Source organism: Salvelinus fontinalis, chromosome 34, assembly GCF_029448725.1.
Source record: "Salvelinus fontinalis isolate EN_2023a chromosome 34, ASM2944872v1, whole genome shotgun sequence".
In the NCBI taxonomy this organism is placed as follows: domain Eukaryota; kingdom Metazoa; phylum Chordata; class Actinopteri; order Salmoniformes; family Salmonidae; genus Salvelinus; species Salvelinus fontinalis.
In genome coordinates, this window is record NC_074698.1 from 35,153,903 (window position 1) to 35,179,753 (window position 25,851).

The following is a 25,851-nucleotide window of genomic DNA, read 5'->3' on the forward strand; positions in this document are numbered from 1 at the left end:
CCCAAACTTGCTATACACATCTACATGTCTTTATAACATTGATAGCAGGAGAAAATTCAATTTAACAATATTAAAATAATAATCATAACAAACATAATGTGTCAAAATGATGTTAATATTTACCGTAACAACTCTATGAGAGACTGCATACCTTTCACACCTTATATTTCCGTTCCCTTATAACCAAAAGTGAGTAGAAAAGAAAGATGCTCCTGCATCCTGATTTTCTTTGGCCCATGAGCCTTTGCAATATTCTGCCCAATCACTGAACTTCAATGCAACTTCTCTGAGCCATCTTAGTATATAGCACCTGGCCTCCAAACAAAATGCTAAGGCTGTCTTTCTCGCTAGACAAGTGAAGACACGGGAGTTCCAAAACTACATTCTAATTTCATCATATCCAGTGGCCTCTAACAGGCATGCAGTATCTTACACGCAAGCACACGCAAACATACATACGCATGCACACGCAAGCACACACAAACATACATACGCATGCACATACAAACATACAAACACACACACACACAAACATCCCAGCCACACAAACACACACATCTCAGCCTTAGACCGTTAAAAAATGTGGTTTGAAACAAATGGGAGGTCAATCTTTCAGGAAGTTAGGGTCACAGACACTGAAGACCCTGAGATGGAGCTTTCCCCTTCTTTTTTGAACCTTTATTTAACTAGGCAAGTCAGTTAAGAACCAATTCTTATTTACAATGACGGCCTACCCCGGCCAAACCCTAACCCGGACGACGCTGTGCGTCGCCCTATGGGACTCCCAATCACGGCCGGTTGTGATACAGCCCGGGATCTAACCCGGGGTGCAGAGTCATAGGTGGCCTTCCTGCCTGACTAAATTGCAGACACCTGCCAGATCTCAACACTCGTGTAGGTGTTTAACACATCCGCTAACCACATCATATGACATAGCAATCTGATGTCGGCCTGTGGCGCATAACTAATGGTTGGTGCAATGAAACGTCTGCGATGTAGTCAGTGGTGCCACCGCAGACAGAGGGCAGGAGGGTCAGGTCCAAACATAGAGTTATTCAGAGACGTTTGTGGATGAGAATAATCCAGTGTTCCTCTATTCCTTTTTACGGCGTGGCCTCTTCAAAGACCAAACTGTTATTAACTAATCCAAATGTGACATCACATGGAGAAACAACGGCTCGTTGTCATAGAGCTCATGACTTGACGAGCAAACAGCAACATTGACAATAAATAAAGGTTGATGATGAGCAAATAAAAAAACTGTAAGAACATAAAAATACAGTCAGGATTGCATATCAAAACGACAGAGACAAAATGTATTTGGCACAAAATAAAACATTTAAAAGCAATATTTTGATTAAGTGAGACTTTTAAACTATATCCATTGCTTTGTGAATTTGATTGTCCTTCACCGTTAACATTGAGTGCATGTGTGTTCCTAATTAAGAGGCATGTCTATTAATTCATCAATAAACACAACTGACGAATCTCTAACAAATTGTCAATATTCAAACCTTCTTTTTTATGTTGACAGTACCTTGAACTTGGTATGACCTTATCAGCCACCTGTTTCAGGTCACTGATGAATTTTGACCACAGGGACTTTGGACCTCACAGAGCTACAGGTACGTGTGCAAGAAAACCCATTGTCACAAAGCAAAGCCATATATGCACATAGGGGGATGTCTTGTATTCTCAGAGTGAGAAACAGTTTGATTATTAAGTTCCCAGTGATCTCTGAATAACACAGCTGCTTGATGTTCTTCGTAAGTACTACTTCAATAGTACTTCATGAAGATCTTACAGAGTAGAAGCTTTGGTTTTTACAGGTCCAAATGTGTACTTGAAGTATAGCGCTTCTATACACCTGCATATGCAGACCAACTCATTTTGAATTGAATAATGTGGAGAGCATGCCACAATGGCATACTTAAAGTGATGCCAGGGCAGAATTAGAATGTATTTCAATACCAATAAAAATAAATATATGTAAATATCTGTATTTCTCACTTGTTAATAGTATTCTTTTGTAACCCGTGAATGCAGTCCACGTGGATCTGCTATGTAGCGAGGAACAACTGAAAAGTACATCAATAAAGATGGTTATAAAACAAAATAACACATGTGGAAAGTAACACATTTAAGGACACATTTACACTTCAACAGGATGGCTCCTCTCTCTGAGAGACCTCTCCTGTCATATCCTTCTCTCATTTCTGTGCTCTCCCTCTGTCTGTCTGTCTGTCTGTCTGTCTGTCTGTCTGTCTGTCTGTCTGTCTGTCTGTCTGCCTGCCTGCCTGCCTGCCTGCCTGCCTGCCTGCCTGTCTGTCTGTCTGTCTGTCTGTCTGTCTGCCTGTCTCTCTGTCTGTCTGTCTGTCTGTCTGCCTGTCTGTCTGCCTGTCTGTCTGTCTGTCTGTCTGTCTCAGCAGGGCATATGTAGTGCAACACTTTTACATCTTCAGCTCATCGTCCCAAAAGAAACACAAAGAGCCATGTTCACCCCTCATAGAAAAATAAATCAATAAAAAAACATGGAAAGATACCTTTCATATATACTTCTATATAAAATAGTTGTTATATACATATAGACAACAACAACAACAAAAAGAACAGATAATTGACCTGTACAGTATACACCTGATCCATAAGAGAGACAAGAGGTACTGAAGTGTATGGCTTGACTGGAAAAATTATTCCAAATATTTACATCTTTATCATCGATATCTTATACATATTTTAACATCCCTGGAATCACGAAGACGAACTATGGAGAGTACATCCCATACCTCACTCACTCACGCACTCAGCTGAAATGAGGCAACCACAGGCCTGGTCCGGTGGGACCTAATGGTGCCTTGAACTGTCCAATCCAAACCTACGTTCAGCTCTAATTTGGTGACCTATGATGGGTGAGTGGTGTAAAGATGAGGTGTGAAACGGTCCCTCAAACATGCCATCCTCAGTCTAAACTAAAGAGATGTTAAGTTGGACCAATGGAAAGTCAGTCGGGTCTCATTGACCTCCTGGATCCTGGTTGTTCAGGACCCAGATCTTTGTCTTCAGTTACCCAGTGAGGGTGTGAGCAGAATGGGGTTCACTGCTGTGAATGGCTACCTCCTCCCCTTCTTCTAACTAGACCCCAGTCTAGCAGCCATGTGTGTTGAGATATCCAGTGTAGACAGGGGACAGCCCTGCCTTGGCCCTGACGTCCACCACTAGTCAGCACTGACTAAGGCCAGGGGTCCTTCAGGCAAAGCCACAGGCACCTTGACCTTCACTTCCTCCAGGACTGACCCATCTGGGAACCCTCCTACGGACTGAGTCAGGCCATGGGCACCTTCAGGCAAAGCTGCGGGGACCTTCACCTTCATTTCCCATCAGATGGGTGGTTCAGTAGTATCCTAAGGACAAGATGTCCTCAGCTCAGCAGACGATGGCCACCCCCTCAGCAGTGAGCAGTTGACCGCTGGTAGGGTCGTAGGTGCCAGCCAGATAGTACAGGCCTTGGGTGGTCACGCTGCTGCTGAGTTTCTGGCCGCGGGCCATGTGCTCATACTCCTCGCGGCTCACCACCTGACACTTGTGGGAGATTGTCTGGACGTCATTCTCGTCCTCGTGGCACGACTGATACAGAGCGTGCTGAGACAGAGAGCGAGAGAGCGAGAGAGAGAGAGAGCGAGAGAGCGAGAGAGAGAGAGAGAGAGAGAGAGAGAGAGAGAGAGAGAGAGAACAGCAAACGTCAGTATTTTCAATCGACTTCAACTCTGAAACCATAATATCCTGAGATACCAAAAGACTATGACAGCTTGCTATCCCCTGTAATGTTACACTATGGTCGCGTTTCAAACAGATTAACAACCTGTGCACTACGATTGGTATAATAACAGATGTTTTATTGCTTGTGCAACATCAAGGCACATTCCCAACTAAAATTCCCAAAATTCCCAGGTTTTCCAGAAATCCCAGCTGAAGGATGCGCAGTTCCTAAAACCTGGATTTTGCAGCCCAAATGGCAATAGAGTGGTCTAAACCTGAATGTGGATGTACCTTGCTGTCGCGGTGTCTCTTGCCCAACTTGGTCTCCTCTGGGTGGTAGAACCACTTGACCTTCACCACCATGTTGGAGCTCCACGATTCCCAGAAGTTCTCGATGCGGCCCACGTAGGGTAGGTGGGGCCGGCCGGCAGAGAGGAACATGGCACAGTCACCCACTCGCACCACGTCCCTTCCCCGTACGATGGCCTTGTAGAACAGCTTCCTGGACTTCCCCTTCAGCCCCCGCCTCTGTGGAGACATAGGAACACTCAGAACACAGTCATGTCTAGGAACTAGGGAGCGGGATTCAATCCAACTCAGATAAACGTCCTGTTCAATACGATACACTTTTAAAAGACATTTCCCTGATGTTTTGCGGAGATCACGTTTGCTGTAAACTACGTGGCTGTCAGCTCAAGGAGAAATCCCCTTTAGAAGTCACCCTCAGTGCACAGGTTTAGAAGTCACCCTCAGTGCACAGGTTTAGAAGTCACCCTCAGTGCACAGGTTTAGAAGTCACCCTCAGTGCACAGGTTTAGAAGTCACCCTCAGTGCACAGGTTTAGAAGTCACCCTCAGTGCACAGGTTTAGAAGTCACCCTCATTGCACAGGTTTAGAAGTCACCCTCAGTGCACAGGTTTAGAAGTCACCCTCAGTGCACAGGTTTAGAAGTCACCCTCAGTGCACAGGTTTAGAAGTCACCCTCAGTGCACAGGTTTAGAAGTCACCCTCAGTGCACAGGTTTAGAAGTCACCCTCATTGCACAGGTTTAGAAGTCACCCTCATTGCACAGGTTTAGAAGTCACCATCAGTGCACAGGTTGATTGTGTTGGATTGAATACCAGTCTAGGCGTGCTTAAAGTCACCTGAAGTAGTTTGTAGCTCTGGTCAATAGTACGGCTCTAAAGGTCATGTATCTCTGCTATGGAGGATTGGGAGAGAGTTAGGGTCTCATTTACCTCTGCTATGGAGGATTGGGAGAGAGTTAGGGTCTCATATACCTATTGTATGGAGGATTGGGAGAGAGTTAGGGTCTCATGTACCTATTGTATGGAGGATTGTGAGAGAGTTAGGGTCTCATTTACCTCTGCTATGGAGGATTGGGAGAGAGTTAGGGTCTCATATACCTATTGTATGGAGGATTGGGAGAGAGTTAGGGTCTCATGTACCTATGATATGAGGATTGTGAGAGGGCTTTAGGGTCTCATGTACCTCTGCTATGGAGGATTGTGAGAGGGTTAGGGTCTCATGTACCTATGATATGGAGGATTGTGAGAGAGTTAGGGTCTCATGTACCTCTGCTATGGAGGATTTTGAGAGGGTTAGGGCAGGAATAGATTGGCATAACCTTAATGACCACAGAATTGTTCCGTTTAAAAAAAGATCAACCCCTGTCTCACCTGAGTGGGGTTCCCCGACCACCTCCACATCTGTCTTCCCGGTAGGAAAGTGTTCATCTTGGGTTTTGGTCCTGCATCATCGGGGATAATCCTCTGCCTCTTCACCAGGTCTCTGGGGGGTTTGGAGGGGGACGAGCTGCCGCACTCCTTCCTTTTGAGAAGCTTGTTGTTGGCACTGTGGTCGTTGGTGGCTCCTCCTCCCTTGGTGTTGGATACGGCCACGGCCTTGGCCACGAAGGACTGTTGGCCCTGGTTGGGTCCGGCTGCGGCCAGGGGCTCAGGGGACTGCAGCAGGCCATGGTGGGAGGACAGGCAGCTCTGTAGCAGCAGCGTGGAGCTCTCCTCATCCTCCGAGCTGTAGGACGAGTCGTTATCCGAGGAGCACAGGCTGGAACTGGACATGGAACCTGAGCTGGATGAACTTGAGGAACCAGAGGAAGAGGATGAGACGGAGAGGCGCGAGAGAAAGCTTCCCGCCGTCCTCAGGCCTCCAGAGGCTGCTGTGGCCAGCGCAGCCGCCCTTCTCCTCCTCCTCTCCTCCTCTTCCTCCTCCTCTTCGTCGTCCAGGTCCGAGTAGGAGCTGTGGCAGTCCCGATGGCAGCTGAGACCCAGCTCGCCGACACCGTACTCCCCCATAGACTGGGAGGGAGAAGCCTTCCTCTGTGGAGGAGGGGCACCCTTAAGGAGGAGCTCAGCCCTCGAGGCAGAACCTCCCTTCCTGTTGTCCTTGACCAGCAGGACTGGGTGGGAGTAGGTCTCAGGCCTGGGGAGGCCGCCCACGCCTTTGGCCCCGAACCCAGAACCACCTCCCAGCAGCAGCAGGGCCTTGCTGTTCTTCGTCTTGGGTGAAGTCACCCCCTCGTGATCCAGTTTGACCAGGAACTCCTGACCGCTCTTCCTGCTGCTCCGTGGAACCTCGCCGGGCCTCCGTCTCTGGACATAGGGCCCGGTCCTGGAACCCAGGGACATGCCGGTGGGCTGGGTGCTACAGAAGGAGGAGTAGCCGTTAGCGATGCTGCTGAAGGAGTCAACCTCGAAGGAGCTGCTGCTGAACAGGCCCTTGGTTGGGGCAGAGACCGGGGCCGGGGGCAGGGGGAACAGGTGGGCCTCCCTCGTCCCCCTCAGGGCCTTCCTGGGAGTCCCGTTGAGCTGGAACAGATTTTCACAGGCTCTCTTCCTGGGGACGGCCACAGCCGGCCAGCTGAGCAGAGGGGCTGCGTTCTTATTGCTGCTGTCTGACAGGTTCTTCTTCTTCCCTGAACCTTTGGGTCTCCCTGCAATTCAAACCAATTGAATGTCTGGTAAGTCACCAATCATTTCACACTACATATACCTTTACAAGATCAAGAGGTTACAAGAAATGAATAACACACTTTTCCCGCGTCCCATCAGGCTAAATATACTATCATTTGTTTTTCAAATAGAGAGGATATAAAGCATGTATGAGGATGATCTTGTCTGACCTGGTCGTCTCCTGACAGGCTCTGTGCTGGCCTGTCTCTCCGAGACTCTCTCACTCAGGGGGGCTTTTTCCAGACTGAAGCTCCTCCGAGCCGCCCGGCCGCTAGACACCAGGTGGGCAGGGGACGACTCCGCACCTACAGAGGGACAGGAAGGGGAGGGTTAATACATCTCTAACATACACCTGCATAATCACTGTCATAAGTAATACGTATAAGTAAGTAGCTTTGCAAAAGCCTTGGCTAGTGTGAGCCGGAATGGCTCATAGGAGTAGGGGCCTATCTCCTGTTTCTGTAGCGTGAGGCAGCTTGATGTACAAGTACACCCCCTGGACAGGATGTCTATCGTAGGGCCTTACCCCCAAATCTATCTCCTTAATGCTCAGTGCCACGCAGAGGCGCATTGGGGCCCATTTTTTTTCGGTCTTTGTTATGCCTTGGCTAGGGATCGAACTCCCAACCTTCCAATTACAGGGCAGACACTAACGTCAGGGCCACTGAGTTGGTCAATAAAGTCATAGTAATGTCTCAAATGCAGCCAGATATTGTCCATGATTCATAATGTGACTGGAAGGTCTCTTATAAGGTCTCCTAATAATTGTAATTAGAAGGTCTAGTATAGTTAGTAACCCTGTAAGCATACAAGGTGGATGACAGAGTGAGACAAAAGAGACACTCACAGTGGATCTGGTAGCCCGGGGGGAGGAGGCGGATGTTTAGGAGGGAGATCCTCCCCCTGTCTCCATCATCAAACTCCACCATTACACCTCCCTGCTTCCCCTCCTCCCCGGAACCACCTGCAGAAAGTAGAGACACATTTAAACAGGAACCACAGGCATTGTTAGTGAAATAGTCAAAGTGAATAAATTGCTAAATGAATCAAATAAATAATAACACAAATGGAGGAATGCAGACACAGAGAAAGTGATCCAGTATCTCTGACCTTGGCGTATGTTGCCTGGGTATAGGCAGCGTGAGCGTTCGCTCCAGTAGGCACACACCCTCGTCCCCTCAGAGAGCACCGACTCTGTTTCTGGACGCACATCCAGGACCTGAAAGTCAAACAGACACTGAGTCAAGCAAGATTCATTACAGACAGACAGCAAAGACACACACACACACACGCGCGCGCGGCTGGTCACTGTGCCACACCGCCAAGCAGCACTATCTCATGCCAATGTGCCAGTCACAGCTGAAAGGAGCGGAAGCTGTGATGCAGTAGATCCTGACTGAAGTAATACTAAGGAGGAGATGAATGGGGGGACTGTGATTGCAGGTTGCCAGATTCTCCTCCCTGACAATGCAGCCAGGGCCCAGCATCCGCCACTCACTGGAGCCCCTTTCAGGATGTTTTCATTTACAGTTGCCATGGAGAGGGGTCCCTTGACTGGTGATGTGTGGGGTATAGGCGGGCGGGCGTGTGTATGTGTGTGTTTTGGTGGTGTGTTTGTGTGACTGCGTGTTTGTGTGTTCATGGTTGTGTGTGTTTCTGCGCACACACGCACGTGAATACATATATGTGTGAGTGGGACCTCAGGCTCTGCTCAGGGGATATGGGGTCTTGGTGTAGGAGGTATTCATGAAAGGCTGTTGGACATGGGGTCTTGGTGTAGGAGGTATTCATGAAAGGCTGTTGAACATGGGGTCTTGGTGTAGGAGGTATTCATGAAAGGCTGTTGAACATGGGGTCTTGGTGTAGGAGGTATTCATGAAAGGCTGTTGGACATGGGGTCTTGGTGTAGGAGGTATTCATGAAAGGCTGTTGGACATGGGGTCTTGGTGTAGGAGGTATTCATGAAAGGCTGTTGAACATGGGGTCTTGGTGTAGGAGGTATTCATGAAAGGCTGTTGAACATGGGGTCTTGGTGTAGGAGGTATTCATGAATGGCTGTTGAACATGGGGTCTTGGTGTAGGAGGTATTCATGAATGGCTGTTGAACATGGGGTCTTGGTGTAGGAGGTATTCATGAATGGCTGTTGAACATGGGGTCTTGGTGTAGGAGGTATTCATGAAAGGCTGTTGAACATGGGGTCTTGGTGTAGGAGGTATTCATGAAAGGCTGTTGGACATGGGGTCTTGGTGTAGGAGGTATTCATGAATGGCTGTTGAACATGGGGTCTTGGTGTAGGAGGTATTCATGAATGGCTGTTGAACATGGGGTCTTGGTGTAGGAGGTATTCATGAATGGCTGTTGAACATGGGGTCTTGGTGTAGGAGGTATTCATGAAAGGCTGTTGGACATGGGGTCTTGGTGTAGGAGGTATTCATGAATGGCTGTTGAACATGGGGTCTTGGTGTAGGAGGTATTCATGAAAGGCTGTTGGACATGGGGTCTTGGTGTAGGAGGTATTCATGAAAGGCTGTTGGACATGGGGTCTTGGTGTAGGAGGTATTCATGAATGGCTGTTGAACATGGGGTCTTGGTGTAGGAGGTATTCATGAATGGCTGTTGAACATGGGGTCTTGGTGTAGGAGGTATTCATGAAAGGCTGTTGAACATGGGGTCTTGGTGTAGGAGGTATTCATGAAAGGCTGTTGGACATGGGGTCTTGGTGTAGGAGGTATTCATGAAAGGCTGTTGGACATGGGGTCTTGGTGTAGGAGGTATTCATGAAGGGCTGTTAGACATGGGGTCTTGGTGTAGGAGGTATTCATGAAAGGCTGTTGGACATGGGGTCTTGGTGTAGGAGGTATTCATGAATGGCTGTTGAACATGGGGTCTTGGTGTAGGAGGTATTCATGAATGGCTGTTGAACATGGGGTCTTGGTGTAGGAGGTATTCATGAATGGCTGTTGAACATGGGGTCTTGGTGTAGGAGGTATTCATGAATGGCTGTTGAACATGGGGTCTTGGTGTAGGAGGTATTCATGAATGGCTGTTGAACATGGGGTCTTGGTGTAGGAGGTATTCATGAATGGCTGTTGGACATGGGGTCTTGGTGTAGGAGGTATTCATGAATGGCTGTTGAACATGGGGTCTTGGTGTAGGAGGTATTCATGAATGGCTGTTGGAAGAATTGAAAGACAAGAAAGTGGAAGTATGGTGTAATCATGAACAGCTGCTATCTGACGGCTGTTTACACAGCGGACATGCACACACACGTTACACAGCGGACACACACACACGTTACACAGCCGGGGGACACACACACACAACACAGCGGAAGGCACATACATACACGTTACAAAGTGGACGACACAGCTGCCAAGGGTAGGGCACTGATGGACTGACTATGCAACTGGGCTTAGGGGAAACCCCCACATTAACACCAGTTGGGAAATGCTTATGTGTCAGGGAGAGAAAGATTGTTAGAATTTTGACTAAAGGATACCTGTGTGCTTGTGAGAGAGAGAGATGAGAAAGATTGAGCACTGTGTGTGTGTGTGTGTGTGTGTGTGTGTGTGTGTGTGTGTGTGTGTGTGTGTGTGTGTGTGTGTGTGTGTGTGTGTGTGTGTGTGTGTGTGTGTGTGTGTGTGTGTGTGGTGTTCTGGCAGCCACGATGCCAAGAATGACAGTCATGACCACGCTACTTCCCCACTGGAGATCAATAAAGTTTATTAAATTGATGACTTGGCGAGGATCCTTCTAGTTACTAAAGTATGCCAAGGAGCAGTGAGAGGATCCTCCTAGTTACTAAAGTATGTCAAGGAGCAGTGAGAGGATCCTCCTAGTTACTAAAGTATATAAAGTAGAAGTGAGAGGATCCTCCTAGTTACTAAAGTATATAAAGTAGCAGTGAGAGGATCCTCCTAGTTACTGACGTATGTCAAGGAGCAGTGAGAGGATCCTCCTAGTTACTAAAGTATATAAAGTAGAAGTGAGAGGATCCTCCTAGTTACTAAAGTATATAAAGTAGCAGTGAGAGGATCCTCCTAGTTACTGACGTATGTCAAGGAGCAGTGAGAGGATCCTCCTAGTTACTAAAGTATATAAGGTAGAAGTGAGAGGATCCTCCTAGTTACTAAAGTATATAAAGTAGCAGTGAGAGGATCCTCCTAGTTACTAAAGTATATAAAGTAGCAATGAGAGGATCCTACTAGTTACTAAAGTATGTCAAGGAGCAGTGAGAGGATCCTCCTAGTTACTAAAGTATATAAAGTAGCAGTGAGAGGTTCCTCCTAGTTACTAAAGTATGTCAAGGAGCAGTGAGAGGATCCTCCTAGTTACTAAAGTATGTCAAGGGGCAGTGAGAGGATCCTCCTAGTTACTAAAGTATGTCAAGGAGCAGTGAGAGGATCATCCTAGTTACTAAAGTATGTCAAGGAGCAGTGAGAGGTTCCTCCTAGTTACTAAAGTATGTCAAGGGGCAGTGAGAGGATCCTCCTAGTTACTGACGTATGTCAAGGAGCAGTGAGAGGATCCTCCTAGTTACTAAAGTATATAAAGTAGAAGTGAGAGGATCCTCCTAGTTACTAAAGTATATAAAGTAGCAGTGAGAGGATCCTCCTAGTTACTGACGTATGTCAAGGAGCAGTGAGAGGATCCTCCTAGTTACTAAAGTATATAAGGTAGAAGTGAGAGGATCCTCCTAGTTACTAAAGTATATAAAGTAGCAGTGAGAGGATCCTCCTAGTTACTAAAGTATATAAAGTAGCAATGAGAGGATCCTACTAGTTACTAAAGTATGTCAAGGAGCAGTGAGAGGATCCTCCTAGTTACTAAAGTATATAAAGTAGCAGTGAGAGGTTCCTCCTAGTTACTAAAGTATGTCAAGGAGCAGTGAGAGGATCCTCCTAGTTACTAAAGTATGTCAAGGGGCAGTGAGAGGATCCTCCTAGTTACTAAAGTATGTCAAGGAGCAGTGAGAGGATCATCCTAGTTACTAAAGTATGTCAAGGAGCAGTGAGAGGTTCCTCCTAGTTACTAAAGTATGTCAAGGGGCAGTGAGAGGATCCTCCTAGTTACTAAAGTATATAACGTAGCAGTGAGAGGATCCTTCTAGTTACTAAAGTATATAAAGTAGAAGTGAGAGGATCCTCCTAGTTACTAAAGTATGTCAAGGGGCAGTGAGAGGATCCTCCTAGTTACTAAAGTATATAAAGTAGAAGTGAGAGGATCCTCCTAGTTACTAAAGTATGTCAAGGAGCAGTGAGAGGATCCTCCTAGTTACTAAAGTATGTAAAGTAGCAGTGAGAGGTTCCTCCTGGTTACTAAAGTATATAAAGTAGAAGTGAGAGGATCCTCCTGGTTACTAAAGTATGTCAAGGAGCAGTGAGAGGATCCTCCTAGTTACTAAAGTATGTCAAGGAGCAGTGAGAGGATCCTACTAGTTACTAAAGTATGTCAAGGAGCAGTGAGAGGATCCTCCTAGTTACTAAAGTATATAAAGGAGCAGTGAGAGGATCCTCCTAGTTACTAAAGTATATAAAGTAGAAGTGAGAGGATCCTCCTAGTTACTGACGTATGTCAAGGAGCAGTGAGTGGATCCTCCTAGTTACTAAAGTATGTCAAGGAGCAGTGAGAGGATCCTCCTAGTTACTAAAGTATATAAAGTAGCAGTGAGAGGATCCTCCTAGTTACTGACGTATGTCAAGGAGCAGTGAGAGGATCCTCCTAGTTACTAAAGTATATAAAGTAGCAGTGAGAGGATCCTCCTAGTTACTAAAGTATATAAAGTAGCAGTGAGAGGATCCTCCTAGTTACTAAAGTATATAAAGGAGCAGTGAGAGGATCCTCCTAGTTACTAAAGTATATAAAGTAGCAGTGAGAGGATCCTCCTAGTTACTAAAGTATATAAAGTAGAAGTGAGAGGATCCTCCTAGTTACTAAAGTATGTCAAGGAGCAGTGAGAGGATCCTCCTAGTTACTGACGTATGTCAAGGAGCAGTGAGAGGATCCTCCTAGTTACTAAAGTATGTCTAGGACCAGTGAGAGGATCCTCCTAGTTACTAAAGTATGTCAAGGAGCAGTGAGAGGATCCTCCTAGTTACTAAAGTATGTCAAGTAGGAATGATGCAAAAAAAACATTGAGGAACCACCAGGTTGTCCTCTACACACAATCCTCTCCTGTCTCCTTGGAGGTGTGTGTGTGTGTGTGTGTGTGTGTGTGTGTGTGTGTGTGTGTGTGTGTGTGTGTGTGTGTGTGTGTGTGTGTGTGTGTGTGTGTGTGTGTGTGTGTGTGTGTGTGTTGTGGGTCTGAGGTCTCTGTTATGAGATGACCCAGCTGCCACTGAGCCGTAGCACCAGGATGTCATCAGAATGTGGGGCAAAAGTCACCAGTTCGGTTTACAATAAACACCAGCAGAGCTTTCCTCTCAGGAAAAACACACAGGAATGAGAAAGCTTGCTTGAACAAGTTACACAGCGAAACGCAAATGAATGCCCGCCAAGAATGCCCTGTGGTTTACAGTGTATAATTAGGCTTCATTTCACTGATGTCTTAGATAAACTGTAGCGTTAGCTTAGCCTGGAGCACCATCAGAAACCTCAGACAGCAAACACACACACTCCGCTACTCAAACCCAGGTGCTAAAGAGAAAATCGAACTGAGGGTTGAGATTGTCCGTTTTACTGAAGTAATAACTGGTATCTGCTATGTATTTTCTCTGGCTAAGGCTGCTATCTTACCCTGCTCATCATTAGCAGGGTCGTGTTCATTAGCGAACGCAACATATTTGTTTTTTAAGCGTTTGTTCTTGCACATGTCCAGGTAATCCCTCCCTGTTTCAGTGTGGTTTCTTCCCGTTGGTGCCTAATGAACATGACCCTGAACTGTCCTTTATATGTTCTGCTAGATCTACAGGTAACTCTTAATTGGGCGTTGGGCCACCAGAACAGCGTCTGAAACTCTATTGGAGGGATGCGACACCATTCATAATTGGGTGGAAAACGCTGTCTCAGGTACCGCTCCAGAACCGCCCATAAGTGTTCAACTGGATTGAGATCTGGTGACTGAGACACACACACACACACACACACACACACACACACACACACACACACACACACACACACACACACACACACACACACACACACACACACACACACACACACACACACACACACACACACACACACACCTTTTAAACCCCCTGTGCTCCTTTGAGACCCCTATTTCAAAGTCACTGAGATCTCTTCTAGCCATGGTAGCCAAAATAATGGGCAACGTGTCCTTTTTATACATGACCCTAAGCATGATGGGATGTTAATTGCTTCATTAACTCAGGAACCACCACTGTGTTCCCTTTATGCTGGCAGTTACAGTTTGTCTACAGTATGAGCCTGTGTCTCCATCAGTATGAGCCTGTGTGTCCATCAGTATGGGCAGACTGTGTCTCCATCAGTATGGGCAGCCTGTGTCTCCATCAGTATGGGCAGCCTGTGTCTCCATCAGTATGGGCAGCCTATGTCTCCATCAGTATGGGCAGCCTGTGTCTCCATCAGTATGAGCCTGTGTGTCCATCAGTATAGGCAGCCTGTGTCTCCATCAGTATGGGCAGCCTGTGTCTCCATCAGTATGAGCCTGTGTCTCCATCAGTATGGGCAGACTATGTCTCCATCAGTATGGGCAGCCTGTGTCTCCATCAGTATGGGCAGCCTGTGTCTCCATCAGTATGGGCAGCCTGTGTCTCCATCAGTATGGGCAGCCTGTGTCTCCATCAGTATAGGCAGCCTGTGTCTCCATCAGTATGGGCAGCCCGTGTCTCCATCAGTATGGGCAGCCTGTGTCTCCATCAGTATGGGCAGCCTGTGTCTCCATCAGTATGGGCAGCCTGTGTCTCCATCAGTATGGGCAGACTGTGTCTCCATCAGTATGGGCAGCCTGTGTCTCCATCAGTATAGGCAGCCTATGTCTCCATCAGTATGGGCAGACTGTGTCTCCATCAGTATGGGCAGACTGTGTCTCCATCAGTATGGGCAGACTGTGTCTCCATCAGTATGGGCAGACTGTGTCTCCATCAGTATAGGCAGCCTGTGTCTCCATCAGTATGGGCAGCCTGTGTCTCCATCAGTATGGGCAGCCTGTGTCTCCATCAGTATGGGCAGACTGTGTCTCCATCAGTATGGGCAGCCTGTGTCTCCATCAGTATGGGCAGCCTGTGTCTCCATCAGTATGGGCAGCCTGTGTCTCCATCAGTATGGGCAGACTGTGTCTCCATCAGTATGGGCAGCCTGTGTCTCCATCAGTATGGGCAGACTGTGTCTCCATCAGTATGGGCAGCCTGTGTCTCCATCAGTATGGGCAGACTGTGTCTCCATCAGTATGGGCAGACTGTGTCTCCATCAGGGGAAGTCTGCGTCGTCTCCCATTAAGACATAAAACATGTATGGAGCAGGTGCTACAGGGATTATCCCTACACAGTGACTTGGTTTAACTTCTTGCAACTATAGGGGGTGCTGTTTTGCATTAGCATAATTTTCTCTACAGATTAAACTGCCTAGTACTCAATTCTTGCTCGTACAATATGCATATTATTGTTATTATTGGATAGAAAACACTCTCTAGTTTCTATAGCCGTTTGAATTATGTCTCTGAGTGAAACAGAACTCATTCTACAGCACTTTTCCTCCCAGTGTGTGAGATTTAGACATCTTGGCCTCTGGTTCCAGATCAGTTTTAAAAGTCTCTGTTAATCCTATGAGATACAAACACTGCCCACGCCTTCCTCTAGATGTCAGTAAGTGGTGACAATTTGAATGGAGTCGATTGCACAATCATTGGCTCTATAAATCACCAAATACCGGAAGTAGCGTTCCTTTGGACACTGCGCTCAACGCAAGAAGGATATCTGACTGGCCTTTTTCCAAGCCTTGGTTTAGCCAGTAATATAGCGTCGGTCATCTTTTTACTCGTTATAGGTGTTAGAAACATCATAAGGTAGTTAATTTAAACCGTTTTATAGCAATTTATATCCGTTTAGTGCGATTTTGAGGCATTGCTTTGTAATAGACTTTGAAGCTCCGGGCACGTTTCGGGGTCCCGGTCGTACGTTAGTGGGCATTTCGACGGACAAGTGGACATCTTTCGACCAAAAGAAGATTAGACCCAAGAAAGGATTCATTGTCCAAGATTCTGATGGGAGAACAGCTCATAGTAAGAACAATTTATGATGATAAATCGTGTTTCTGTCGAAAAATGTTAAACGCTTATGCCGCCATTTTGTTTGCTATAGCTTCGCTTGGCGCAACCTGTATTGAAAAGTAAGGATAATTTAAAAAATGTAATTCCGCGATTGTATTAAGAATTAAATTGTCTATCAATCGCTGTCCACCCTGTATTTTTTTGTCAAGTTTATAAGTATTTATGTATAAGACTAGATCACTGTCTAATATGGTGCAGGACATTTTCTGACCAGCTGAGCTACTTTTGTCATTGTCTAACCATGATTTTGGTGGCTAAATATGCACATTTTCGAACAAACTCTATATGTATGTTGTAATATGATGTTACAGGAGTGTCATCTGAAGAATTCTGAGAAGGTTAGTGAAAAAATTAATATATTTTGGCGATGATTACGTTATCGCTCTCTTTGGCTTTCAGGACCCGGGGTAGAGGCTCCTGAAAGGTTAACGTACACACACACGGGCACAGAAACTCAAAGAGGGTAGAGGACAGTAGAGGAGAGGACAGTAGAGGGGAGGATAGTAGAGGGGAGGACAGTAGAGGAGAGGACAGTAGAGGGGAGGACAGTAGAGGGGAGGACAGTAGAGGAGAGGACAGTAGAGGAGAGGACAGTAGAGGGGAGGACAGTAGAGGGGAGGACAGTAGAGGAGAGTAGAGGACAGTAGAGGACAGTAGAGGACAGTAGAGGGGAGGACAGTAGAGGACAGTAGAGGACAGTAGAGGAGAGAACAGTAGAGGGGAGGACAGTAGAGGAGAGGACAGTAGAGGGGAGGACAGTAGAGGAGAGGACAGTAGAGGGGAGGACAGTAGAGGGGAGGACAGTAGAGGGGAGGACAGTAGAGGAGAGGACAGTAGAGGGGAGGACAGTAGAGGAGAGGACAGTAGAGGACAGTAGAGGGGAGGACAGTAGAGGACAGTAGAGGGGAGGACAGTAGAGGACAGTAGAGGGGAGGACAGTAGAGGACAGTAGAGGAGAGGAGAGGACAGTAGAGTAGAGAAGAGGAGAGTAAAGAAGAGGAGAGGACAGTAGAGGAGAGGAGAGTAGAGGAGAGAACAGCAGAGGATAGGATAGTAGAGGACAGTAGAGGAGAGGAGAGGACAGTAGAGTAGAGAAGAGGAGAGGACAGTAGAGGAGAGAACAGCAGAGGATAGGACAGTAGAGGATAGTAGAGGACAGTAGAGTAGAGAAGAGGAGAGGACAGTAGAGGAGAGAAGAGGAGAGGACAGTAGAGGAGAGGAGGGAAGGGAGAGGGATTGAGGAGGATCCAGAGCGGGTTAGTCCAGCGTGGCCACATCCCAGAGGTCTGGGTGTGGGGGGGAACTATTGTTTTCTAAAGAGGGGGTAGGAACTGAACTCACCGCTTCCTGCAGCAGTTGCTCCAGTGAGTAGATTCTGGGGCGGTTTCCTCTCTCCCCGTCAATAACAATGCTGTAGCTGGAGATTGAGAAAGAGGAGAGAGAGAGAGAGAGAGAGAGAGAGAGAGAGAGAGAGAGAGAGAGAGAGAGAGAGAGAGAGAGAGAGAGAGAGAGAGAGAGAGCGAGAGAGAGACAGAGGAAGGAATGGAGATAGAGAGGGGAAGAGGAAGAGAGGGAGGGAGAGGGAGAGAAAGAGAGGAAGAGCAGAGAGGGAGAGAAAGAGAGGAAGAGCAGAGAGAGAGAGAAATAGAGAGGAAGAGCAGAGAGAGAAAACTATTTTCAGCTGTTTGGGTATTATGCCTGCCTGGTTTCACGTGTCACTGTCCCACTCCTCCGTTCCACTTTTTATTGCCTGCTGCCGGAGCAGCATTATCGACACTCTTCTGCTCAGTGTGAGCTGGGTGAGAGAAGACATGGAGTTATGTAACAGAGAGAGAGGAGGAGGAGAGAGAGGGAGGAGGAGGAGGAGAGAGAGGAGGAGGAGGAGAGAGAGGGAGAAAGAATGAGAGTGTAAGGAAGAGAGAGAGCTCTGCAGGGGGTGTGTGGACTCCTTCTGGAGTGAGAGGCTAAGATGCCAACACTGAGTCACTCACTGCAGAGAAGACCAACCATGGCTCCCAGCCACTGAGGTAGTAGTGGCTGATACTGTATATAGTGTGTGTGTGTGTGTGTGTGTGTGTGTGTGTGTGTGTGTGTGTGTGTGTGTGTGTGTGTGTGTGTGTGTGTGTGTGTGTGTGTGTGTGTGTGTGTGTGTTGTGTGTGCACTCACTAGTGTAAGTTGCTCTGGATAAGAGTGTCTGCTAAATGACTGAAATGTAAAGGTATAGTTACATGTCAGGCAGCTCCAGTGTGTGGACCCGGGCTGCGTACAGAAGTTCATCCTCCTTGGAGATCAGCACCCTGAGTCCATCTGTCAGCAGCTGTTGGGTCAGGACACAGCTGGGGGCTGCTGGGTAAGGCGTACACAATCATTTAATGAAAGACAGCACACATCAACAGTGTGTATGGAAGTGCATATTTGTTCCCTTCTATCTTGTCTGTGTGTGTGTGTGTGTGTGTGTGTGTGTGTGTGTGTGTGTGTGTGTGTGTGTGTGTGTGTGTGTGTGTGTGTGTGTGTGTGTGTGTGTGTGTGTGTGTGTGTGTGTTTAACTTATGTTGTGGTAATCAGAAGTCCTCACAAGGATAGTAAAACGAGGAAAATTCAGACAAGTGGGTACATTTTCCGGTCCCCACGAGGAAAAATGCTATTTTAGGCTTAAGGGTTACGTTTCGGGCTAGAATTCAGATTAGAGGTTTGTAGTTAAGGTTACATTTAGGGTTACAGTTAGGGTTAAGTTAAGGTTATGGTTAGAGGTTAGGGAAATAGGATTTTGGATGGGAATCAATTATTTGGTCCCCACAAGGATAGTAACACAAAACTGTGAGTGACTGTGTTCCCTCCTCACCTAGTGGACTCCTGGGGTTGTGAGGGTATGACGGGTTACTGTCCTCATCCCCCTCGGAGAAGCTGCTATCATCCTCGTCCATCTGAAAGCCCTCGTCCGCCGCCATGCTCTCTAGTAGACGGCTCACTGCACGGCCCTTGGGCTGGGGGGAGGAGAGAGAGAGAGTTAGTTAGTTAGCATGTAACTCAGAGAATGACACTAAACACTACATGTACAGTTTGTCCCCTGGAGGTAGTCATTTTCCCTGACATAGTTTCACTCTTCCACATAAGAAGGTGCGATCCACACTCCCCCAATCCCCCCATTTCCTGCCCCCCAACCCCCTTCACACAGTTACTCAGCAGGGAGGGAGTGGGATGTGGCCTGGTACTGTATCCATGGTGATAGAGCACATCACTTTGAATTCCAGGCTGTCAGATGCTAAATGCTTTGACATACCGGTACATACATATAGCGTCATATAGCCTACGAATGTAGGACCTACCAATGGCAAATCAGATCAGCGAATGAAAGGTTAGAGGTTAGAGTTGAGCAATGAGGGCCGACTGAGTGATTCTGATTACCTGTTTGTTTCGGATCCTCCTCCCCCTGCAAGTGTTGTCGTCACTCTGAGGTGATTGGACACCGCCTGACCAGCAGCTTCTCCTCTGTGACATGTGACCAGGAAGAGAGGTGTGAGTGAGTGAGTAAATGAGTGTGCGAGTGTGTTTGTGTGCGTGTGAGCATGTGTGCGTGTGTGTGTGTGTGTGTGTGTGTGTGTGTGGATCTCTGCATGGCTAGTTAGCGCTACAGTATGAATCATCCCAGTGTGAGGAGAGAAAGGCGTCAGGTTATGTCATGGTTATGTGAGAGATCGAGTTACAGATTAAAGTTGTGTAATTGTCTAAATTCTAGTTTTTTTTGGCTGTCCCCATAGGAGAACCCTTTGAAGAACTCTTTTTGGTTCCAGATAGAACCTTTTGGGTTCTATGTAGAACCCCTGCCACAGAGCGTTCTACATGGAACCCCAGAGGGTTCTTCTATGGGGACAGCCGAAGAACCCTTTTGGAAGCCTTTTTTCTAAGAGTATATCATACTCTGGGTTAACTTCAACAAGAGGTTGAAGTTGTGTCATTGTAACTTGGATCAGTTTTGCATTTTCCCCCACTAATGGTTAAGGTTAGGATTTGGATAAGGGAAGCTGATCCTAGAGGGAAGCTGATCCTAGAGGGAAGCTGATCCTAGAGGGAAGCTGATCCTAGAGGGAAGCTGATCCTAGAGGGAAGCTGATCCTAGAGGGAAGCTGATCCTAGAGGGAAGCTGATCCTACTTAAGTTGTTTTTTGGGGTATCTTTACTTTACTATTTATATTTTTGACAACTTTTACTTTTATTTCACTACATTCCTAAAGAAAATTATGTATTTTTTACTCCATACATTTTCCCTGACACCCAAAACAACCTCATTTTGAATGCTTAGCAGGACAGGAAAATGGTCGAATTCACACACTTATGAAGAGCACACCCTGGTCATCCCTACTGCCTCTGATCTGGTGGACTCACTAAACACACATGCTTAGTTTGTAAATTATGTCTGAGTATTGGAGTGTGCCCCTGGCTATCCGTACATTTTAAAAACAGAAAATTGTGCCGTATGGTTTTCTTAATATTAGGAATTTTAAACGATTTAGACTTTTACTTTTGATACTTAAATATATATATATTAGCAATTCCAGTTACTTTTGATACTCAAGTACATTTAAAACCAAATACTTTTTGACTTTTACTCAAGTAGTATTTTACTATGTGACTTTCACTTTTACTAGAGTCATTTTCTATTAAGGTATCTTTACTTTTACTCAAGTATGACAATTGATGACTTTTTCCACCACTGTACTTGGGGAAACTTCACCTGGACGGATTCCATACATCACATACAAACCACTCAGGTGCATATCAATGACTAATAATCCTGATCTCTAGGACTCTGTGAAGCTAGCTGTGAAGCTGTGAAGCTAGCTGTGAAGCTGTGAAGCTAGCTGTGAAGCTGTGAAGCTAGCTTTTCGCTGGAGCGACTGGGTAAGACGCTTCAGGAGGGCCGTCAGGTGTGTTTGCGAGGCAGAGGTCCTGGGTTAGAGCCTTAGTATGAGCCGAAACAGGAGGAAGCTGTACTCGCCAAGCAACACTAACCTTGTTAATGGGTCCCCTCAGCATGGTGCTCTTGTTAATGGGTCCCCTCAGCATGGTGCTCTTGCGTGTGGCCCTCTTCAACCTCTCACTGGTGGTGGGGAAGGTGACCGGCCCCATGGTCCTCCGGTAGAGGCTGCCCCTGGTCCCTAGGCTCTCCCGGCGAGGCTCCTGGGGCCTGGGTCCACCAGTCCTCCTCACCCCCTCTGACTGGTCCTGGTACTCTGGGTGCTTCTTGGCTGCAGTGACCATGCCAAGCCTACAGGGGGCCCTCTTCCTCACCTTCACCTCTCCCTCTGCCCCGGACAGACTCTGGGAACCTGCATGGTTCAATCAAGAATTATATTTAGTAATACTACATTTAGTATTTTTGTCATTTAGCATTCTAATTCAGTGTGACTTACAATCCAATTAGTGCTTCAACTAAAGGTAAAATAACCTCATATTACAGTCGTTGCAAGTTCCTCAAAACAACCACAATCTGTAAAATCAGTGCCAGGAAGAAAAGACAAGTATGAGTGTAGAGGGGCAGTGGTAGACAGGTACAAGTGTAGAGGGTCAGTGGTAGACAAGTATGAGTGTAGAGGGTCAGTGGTAGACAGGTACGAGTGTAGAGGGGCAGTGGTAGACAGGTATGAGTGTAGAGGTACAGTGGTAGACAAGTATGAGTGTAGAGGGGCAGTGGTAGACAAGTACGAGTGTAGAGGGGCAGTGGTAGACAGGTACGAGTGTAGAGGGGCAGTGGTAGACAGGTATGAGTGTAGAGGGGCAGTGGTAGACAGGTATGAGTGTAGAGGGGCAGTGGTAGACAGGTACGAGTGTAGAGGGGCAGTGGTAGACAGGTATGAGTGTAGAGGTACAGTGGTAGACAGGTACGAGTGTAGAGGGGCAGTGGTAGACAGGTATGAGTGTAGAGGGGCAGTGGTAGACAGGTACGAGTGTAGAGGGGCAGTGGTAGACAGGTATGAGTGTAGAGGGGCAGTGGTAGACAGGTATGAGTGTAGAGGTGCAGTGGTAGACAGGTATGAGTGTAGAGGGGCAGTGGTAGACAGGTACGAGTGTAGAGGGTCAGTGGTAGACAGGTACGAGTGTAGAGGGTCAGTGGTAGACAGGTACGAGTGTAGAGGGGCAGTGGTAGACAGGTATGAGTGTAGAGGGGCAGTGGTAGACAGGTATGAGTGTAGAGGGGCAGTGGTAGACAGGTACGAGTGTAGAGGGGCAGTGGTAGACAGGTATGAGTGTAGAGGGGCAGTGGTAGACAGGTATGAGTGTAGAGGTACAGTGGTAGACAGGTACGAGTGTAGAGGGGCAGTGGTAGACAGGTATGAGTGTAGAGGGGCAGTGGTAGACAGGTATGAGTGTAGAGGTACAGTGGTAGACAGGTACGAGTGTAGAGGGGCAGTGGTAGACAGGTACGAGTGTAGAGGGGCAGTGGTAGACAGGTATGAGTGTAGAGGGGCAGTGGTAGACAGGTACGAGTGTAGAGGGGCAGTGGTAGACAGGTACGAGTGTACAGGGGCAGTGGTAGACAGGTATGAGTGTACAGGGGCAGTGGTAGACAGGTATGAGTGTAGAGGGGCAGTGGTAGACAGGTATGAGTGTAGAGGGGCAGTGGTAGACAGGTATGAGTGTACAGGGGCAGTGGTAGACAGGTATGAGTGTAGAGAGGCAGTGGTAGACAGGTATGAGTGTAGAGGGGCAGTGGTAGACAGGTACGAGTGTAGAGGGGCAGTGGTAGACAGGTACGAGTGTAGAGGGGCAGTGGTAGACAGGTATGAGTGTAGAGGGGCAGTGGTAGACAGGTATGAGTGTAGAGGGGCAGTGGTAGACAGGTATGAGTGTACAGGGGCAGTGGTAGACAGGTATGAGTGTAGAGGGGCAGTGGTAGACAGGTATGAGTGTAGAGGGTCAGTGGTAGACAGGTATGAGTGTAGAGGTACAGTGGTAGACATGTACGAGTGTAGAGGTGCAGTGGTAGACAGGTATGAGTGTAGAGGGGCAGTGGTAGACAGGTATGAGTGTAGAGGGGCAGTGGTAGACAGGTATGAGTGTACAGGGGCAGTGGTAGACAGGTACGAGTGTGAGGGTCAGTGGTAGACTGGTACGAGTGTAGAGGGGCAGTGGTAGACAGGTATGAGTGTAGAGGGGCAGTGGTAGACAGGTATGAGTGTAGAGGGGCAGTGGTGCAGTGGTAGACAGGTACGAGTGTAGAGGGGCAGTGGTAGACAGGTATGAGTGTAGAGGGGCAGTGGTAGACAGGTATGAGTGTAGAGGTGCAGTGGTAGACAGGTATGAGTGTAGATGATCAGTGGTAGACAGGTATGAGTGTAGAGGTGCAGTGGTAGACAGGTACGAGTGTAGAGGTACAGTGGTAGACAGGTACGAGTGTAGAGAGGCAGTGGTAGACAGGTACGAGTGTAGAGGTGCAGTGGTAGACAGGTACGAGTGTAGAGAGGCAGTGATAGACAGGTACGAGTGTAGTGGTGCAGTGGTAGACAGGTACGAGTGTAGAGGGTCAGTGGTAGACAGGTACGAGTGTAGAGGTGCAGTGGTAGACAGGTATGAGTGTAGAGGTGCAGTGGTAGACAGGTATGAGTGTAGAGGGTCAGTGGTAGACAGGTATGAGTGTAGAGGTACAGTGGTAGACAGGTACGAGTGTAGAGAGGCAGTGGTAGACAGGTACGAGTGTAGAGGTGCAGTGGAAGACAGGTATGAGTGTAGAGGTACAGTGGTAGACAGGTACGAGTGTAGAGGTGCAGTGGTAGACAGGTATGAGTGTAGAGGGGCAGTGGTGCAGTGGTAGACAGGTACGAGTGTAGAGGGGCAGTGGTAGACAGGTATGAGTGTAGAGGGGCAGTGGTAGACAGGTATGAGTGTAGAGGGGCAGTGGTAGACAGGTATGAGTGTAGAGGGGCAGTGGTGCAGTGGTAGACAGGTACGAGTGTAGAGGGTCAGTAGTAGACAGGTACGAGTGTAGAGGTGCAGTGGTAGACAGGTATGAGTGTAGAGGGGCAGTGGTAGACAGGTATGAGTGTAGAGGGTCAGTGGTAGACAGGTATGAGTGTAGAGGTACAGTGGTAGACAGGTACGAGTGTAGAGGTACAGTGGTAGACAGGTACGAGTGTAGAGAGGCAGTGATAGACAGGTACGAGTGTAGAGAGGTAGTGGTAGACAGGTATGAGTGTAGAGGTACAGTGGTAGACAGGTACGAGTGTAGAGAGGCAGTGATAGACAGGTACGAGTGTAGAGAGTCAGTGATAGACAGGTACGAGTGTAGAGAGGCAGTGATAGGGGAGTCAATGTGCTCTCTGAATTTGTAAGGTAGGAACTAAAAGTTGATGTGGTACCGACTAACAGATAATGTATATTATCAGTCCTGAACCAGTGTTCCTTTCTCTTTTCTCTCTTTTCTCTCAATCAGGAATTAGACAAGATTGTAGACCAGTAACGACCCCACAGACTAAAACAAAACAGATGCTTCTCCTGGAGATGATTATAATTATAATATATATATATTTTAGGGGATTTAGATGTTTATAGTACCATGTACCTTGTGAGCATCAGTATTTGTGTATGACAAATATTTAGTAAACATTGTAAACATGTCAAAGCTGACCAATGTTATTGAGATTCTTCATTTTGGTGACAGAAATTAAGTAGCGTAACTCTCTCTCTCACACACACACACACACACACACACACACACACACACACACACACACACACACACACACACACACACACACACACACACACACACACACACACACACACACACACACACACACACACACACACACACACACACACACACACACACACACACACACACACACCAAGCCTGTCTTCTTACCGTAAAGCTCCTGCCTCTCTTTTTTGTTCCGGGCTTTCTGATTGGCCTCCAGCTTGACGACAGACGAGGGGGATGGACCAGTCACAGTGGAGCATGAAGAGACGTCTCGGGAGGGTTGTGCTTTGATGTCTTGTCCTTCGTCACTGTCATAACTTCCTTCCTCTTCTTCGTCTTCTAAAGAGAGAACAACAGACATAGCACTGTGTCTAAATCCAGCCTGTCTACTTCCTCCAACAGACTTCCTCTGCTTATCATTAGAAAGCATTTAGAGGCTTGTATTTCCCCAAAACTTGTTTTGTACATTCTAACATTTAGCAATGACCTCGTTATCTTGTTGTCTTCCTGGAGGAAAACAAATAACCATCATAATGATGAGATACCAGGAGCTTCTGACTCTTGTTCTCTGGGGCTGGGACCTGAAGTGTGTCTGGAGTACTGAGCTCTGACTCTTGTTCTCTGGGGCTGGGACCTGAAGTGTGTCTGGAGTACTGAGCTCTGACTCTTGTTCTCTGGGGCTGGGACCTGAAGTGTGTCTGGAGTACTGAGCTCTGACTCTTGTTCTCTGGGGCTGGGACCTGAAGTGTGTCTGGAGTACTGAGCCCTGACTCTTGTTCTCTGGGGCTGGGACCTGAAGTGTGTCTGGAGTACTGAGCCCTGACTCTTGTTCTCTGGGGCTGGGACCTGAAGTGTGTCTGGAGTACTGAGCTCTGACTCTTGTTCTCTGGGGCTGGGACCTGAAGTGTGTCTGGAGTACTGAGCTCTGACTCTTGTTCTCTGGGGCTGGGACCTGAAGTGTGTCTGGAGTACTGAGCTCTGACTCTTGTTCTCTGGGGCTGGGACCTGAAGTGTGTCTGGAGTACTGAGCTCTGACTCTTGTTCTCTGGGGCTGGGACCTGAAGTGTGTCTGGAGTACTGAGCTCTGACTCTTGTTCTCTGGGGCTGGGACCTGAAGTGTGTCTGGAGTACTGAGCTCTGACTCTTGTTCTCTGGGGCTGGGACCTGAAGTGT

The 25,851-nt window shown here is 47.5% G+C and overlaps 1 protein-coding gene across 12 annotated transcripts in view; it reads right to left on the bottom strand.

Moving 5' to 3' along the window:
• Positions 1–768: 768 nt before the first annotated feature.
• The window catches only part of LOC129833964 (BAH and coiled-coil domain-containing protein 1), a 217,364-nt gene continuing 192,281 nt past the window's right edge, over positions 769–25,851 (bottom strand). For 8 of the 12 annotated variants that reach the window (XM_055898776.1, XM_055898769.1, XM_055898773.1 and 5 more), the window contains 12 exons: positions 24,844–25,017; positions 20,994–21,310; positions 19,389–19,472; positions 18,826–18,967; positions 18,212–18,329; positions 17,324–17,399; positions 7,839–7,947; positions 7,576–7,692; positions 6,899–7,033; positions 5,436–6,709; positions 4,048–4,284; positions 769–3,639 (listed from right to left, as the gene is read on the bottom strand). In XM_055898776.1, coding sequence (XP_055754751.1) covers positions 3,424–3,639; positions 4,048–4,284; positions 5,436–6,709; positions 6,899–7,033; positions 7,576–7,692; positions 7,839–7,947; positions 17,324–17,399; positions 18,212–18,329; positions 18,826–18,967; positions 19,389–19,472; positions 20,994–21,310; positions 24,844–25,017 — 2,999 coding nt within the window. In that variant the 3' untranslated portion in view covers positions 769–3,423. The remainder of the gene's footprint in view (positions 3,640–4,047; positions 4,285–5,435; positions 6,710–6,898; positions 7,034–7,575; positions 7,693–7,838; positions 7,948–17,323; positions 17,400–18,211; positions 18,330–18,825; positions 18,968–19,388; positions 19,473–20,993; positions 21,311–24,843; positions 25,018–25,851) is intronic. The other 4 variants (XM_055898777.1, XM_055898768.1, XM_055898772.1 and 1 more) reach the window with 3 other exon arrangements.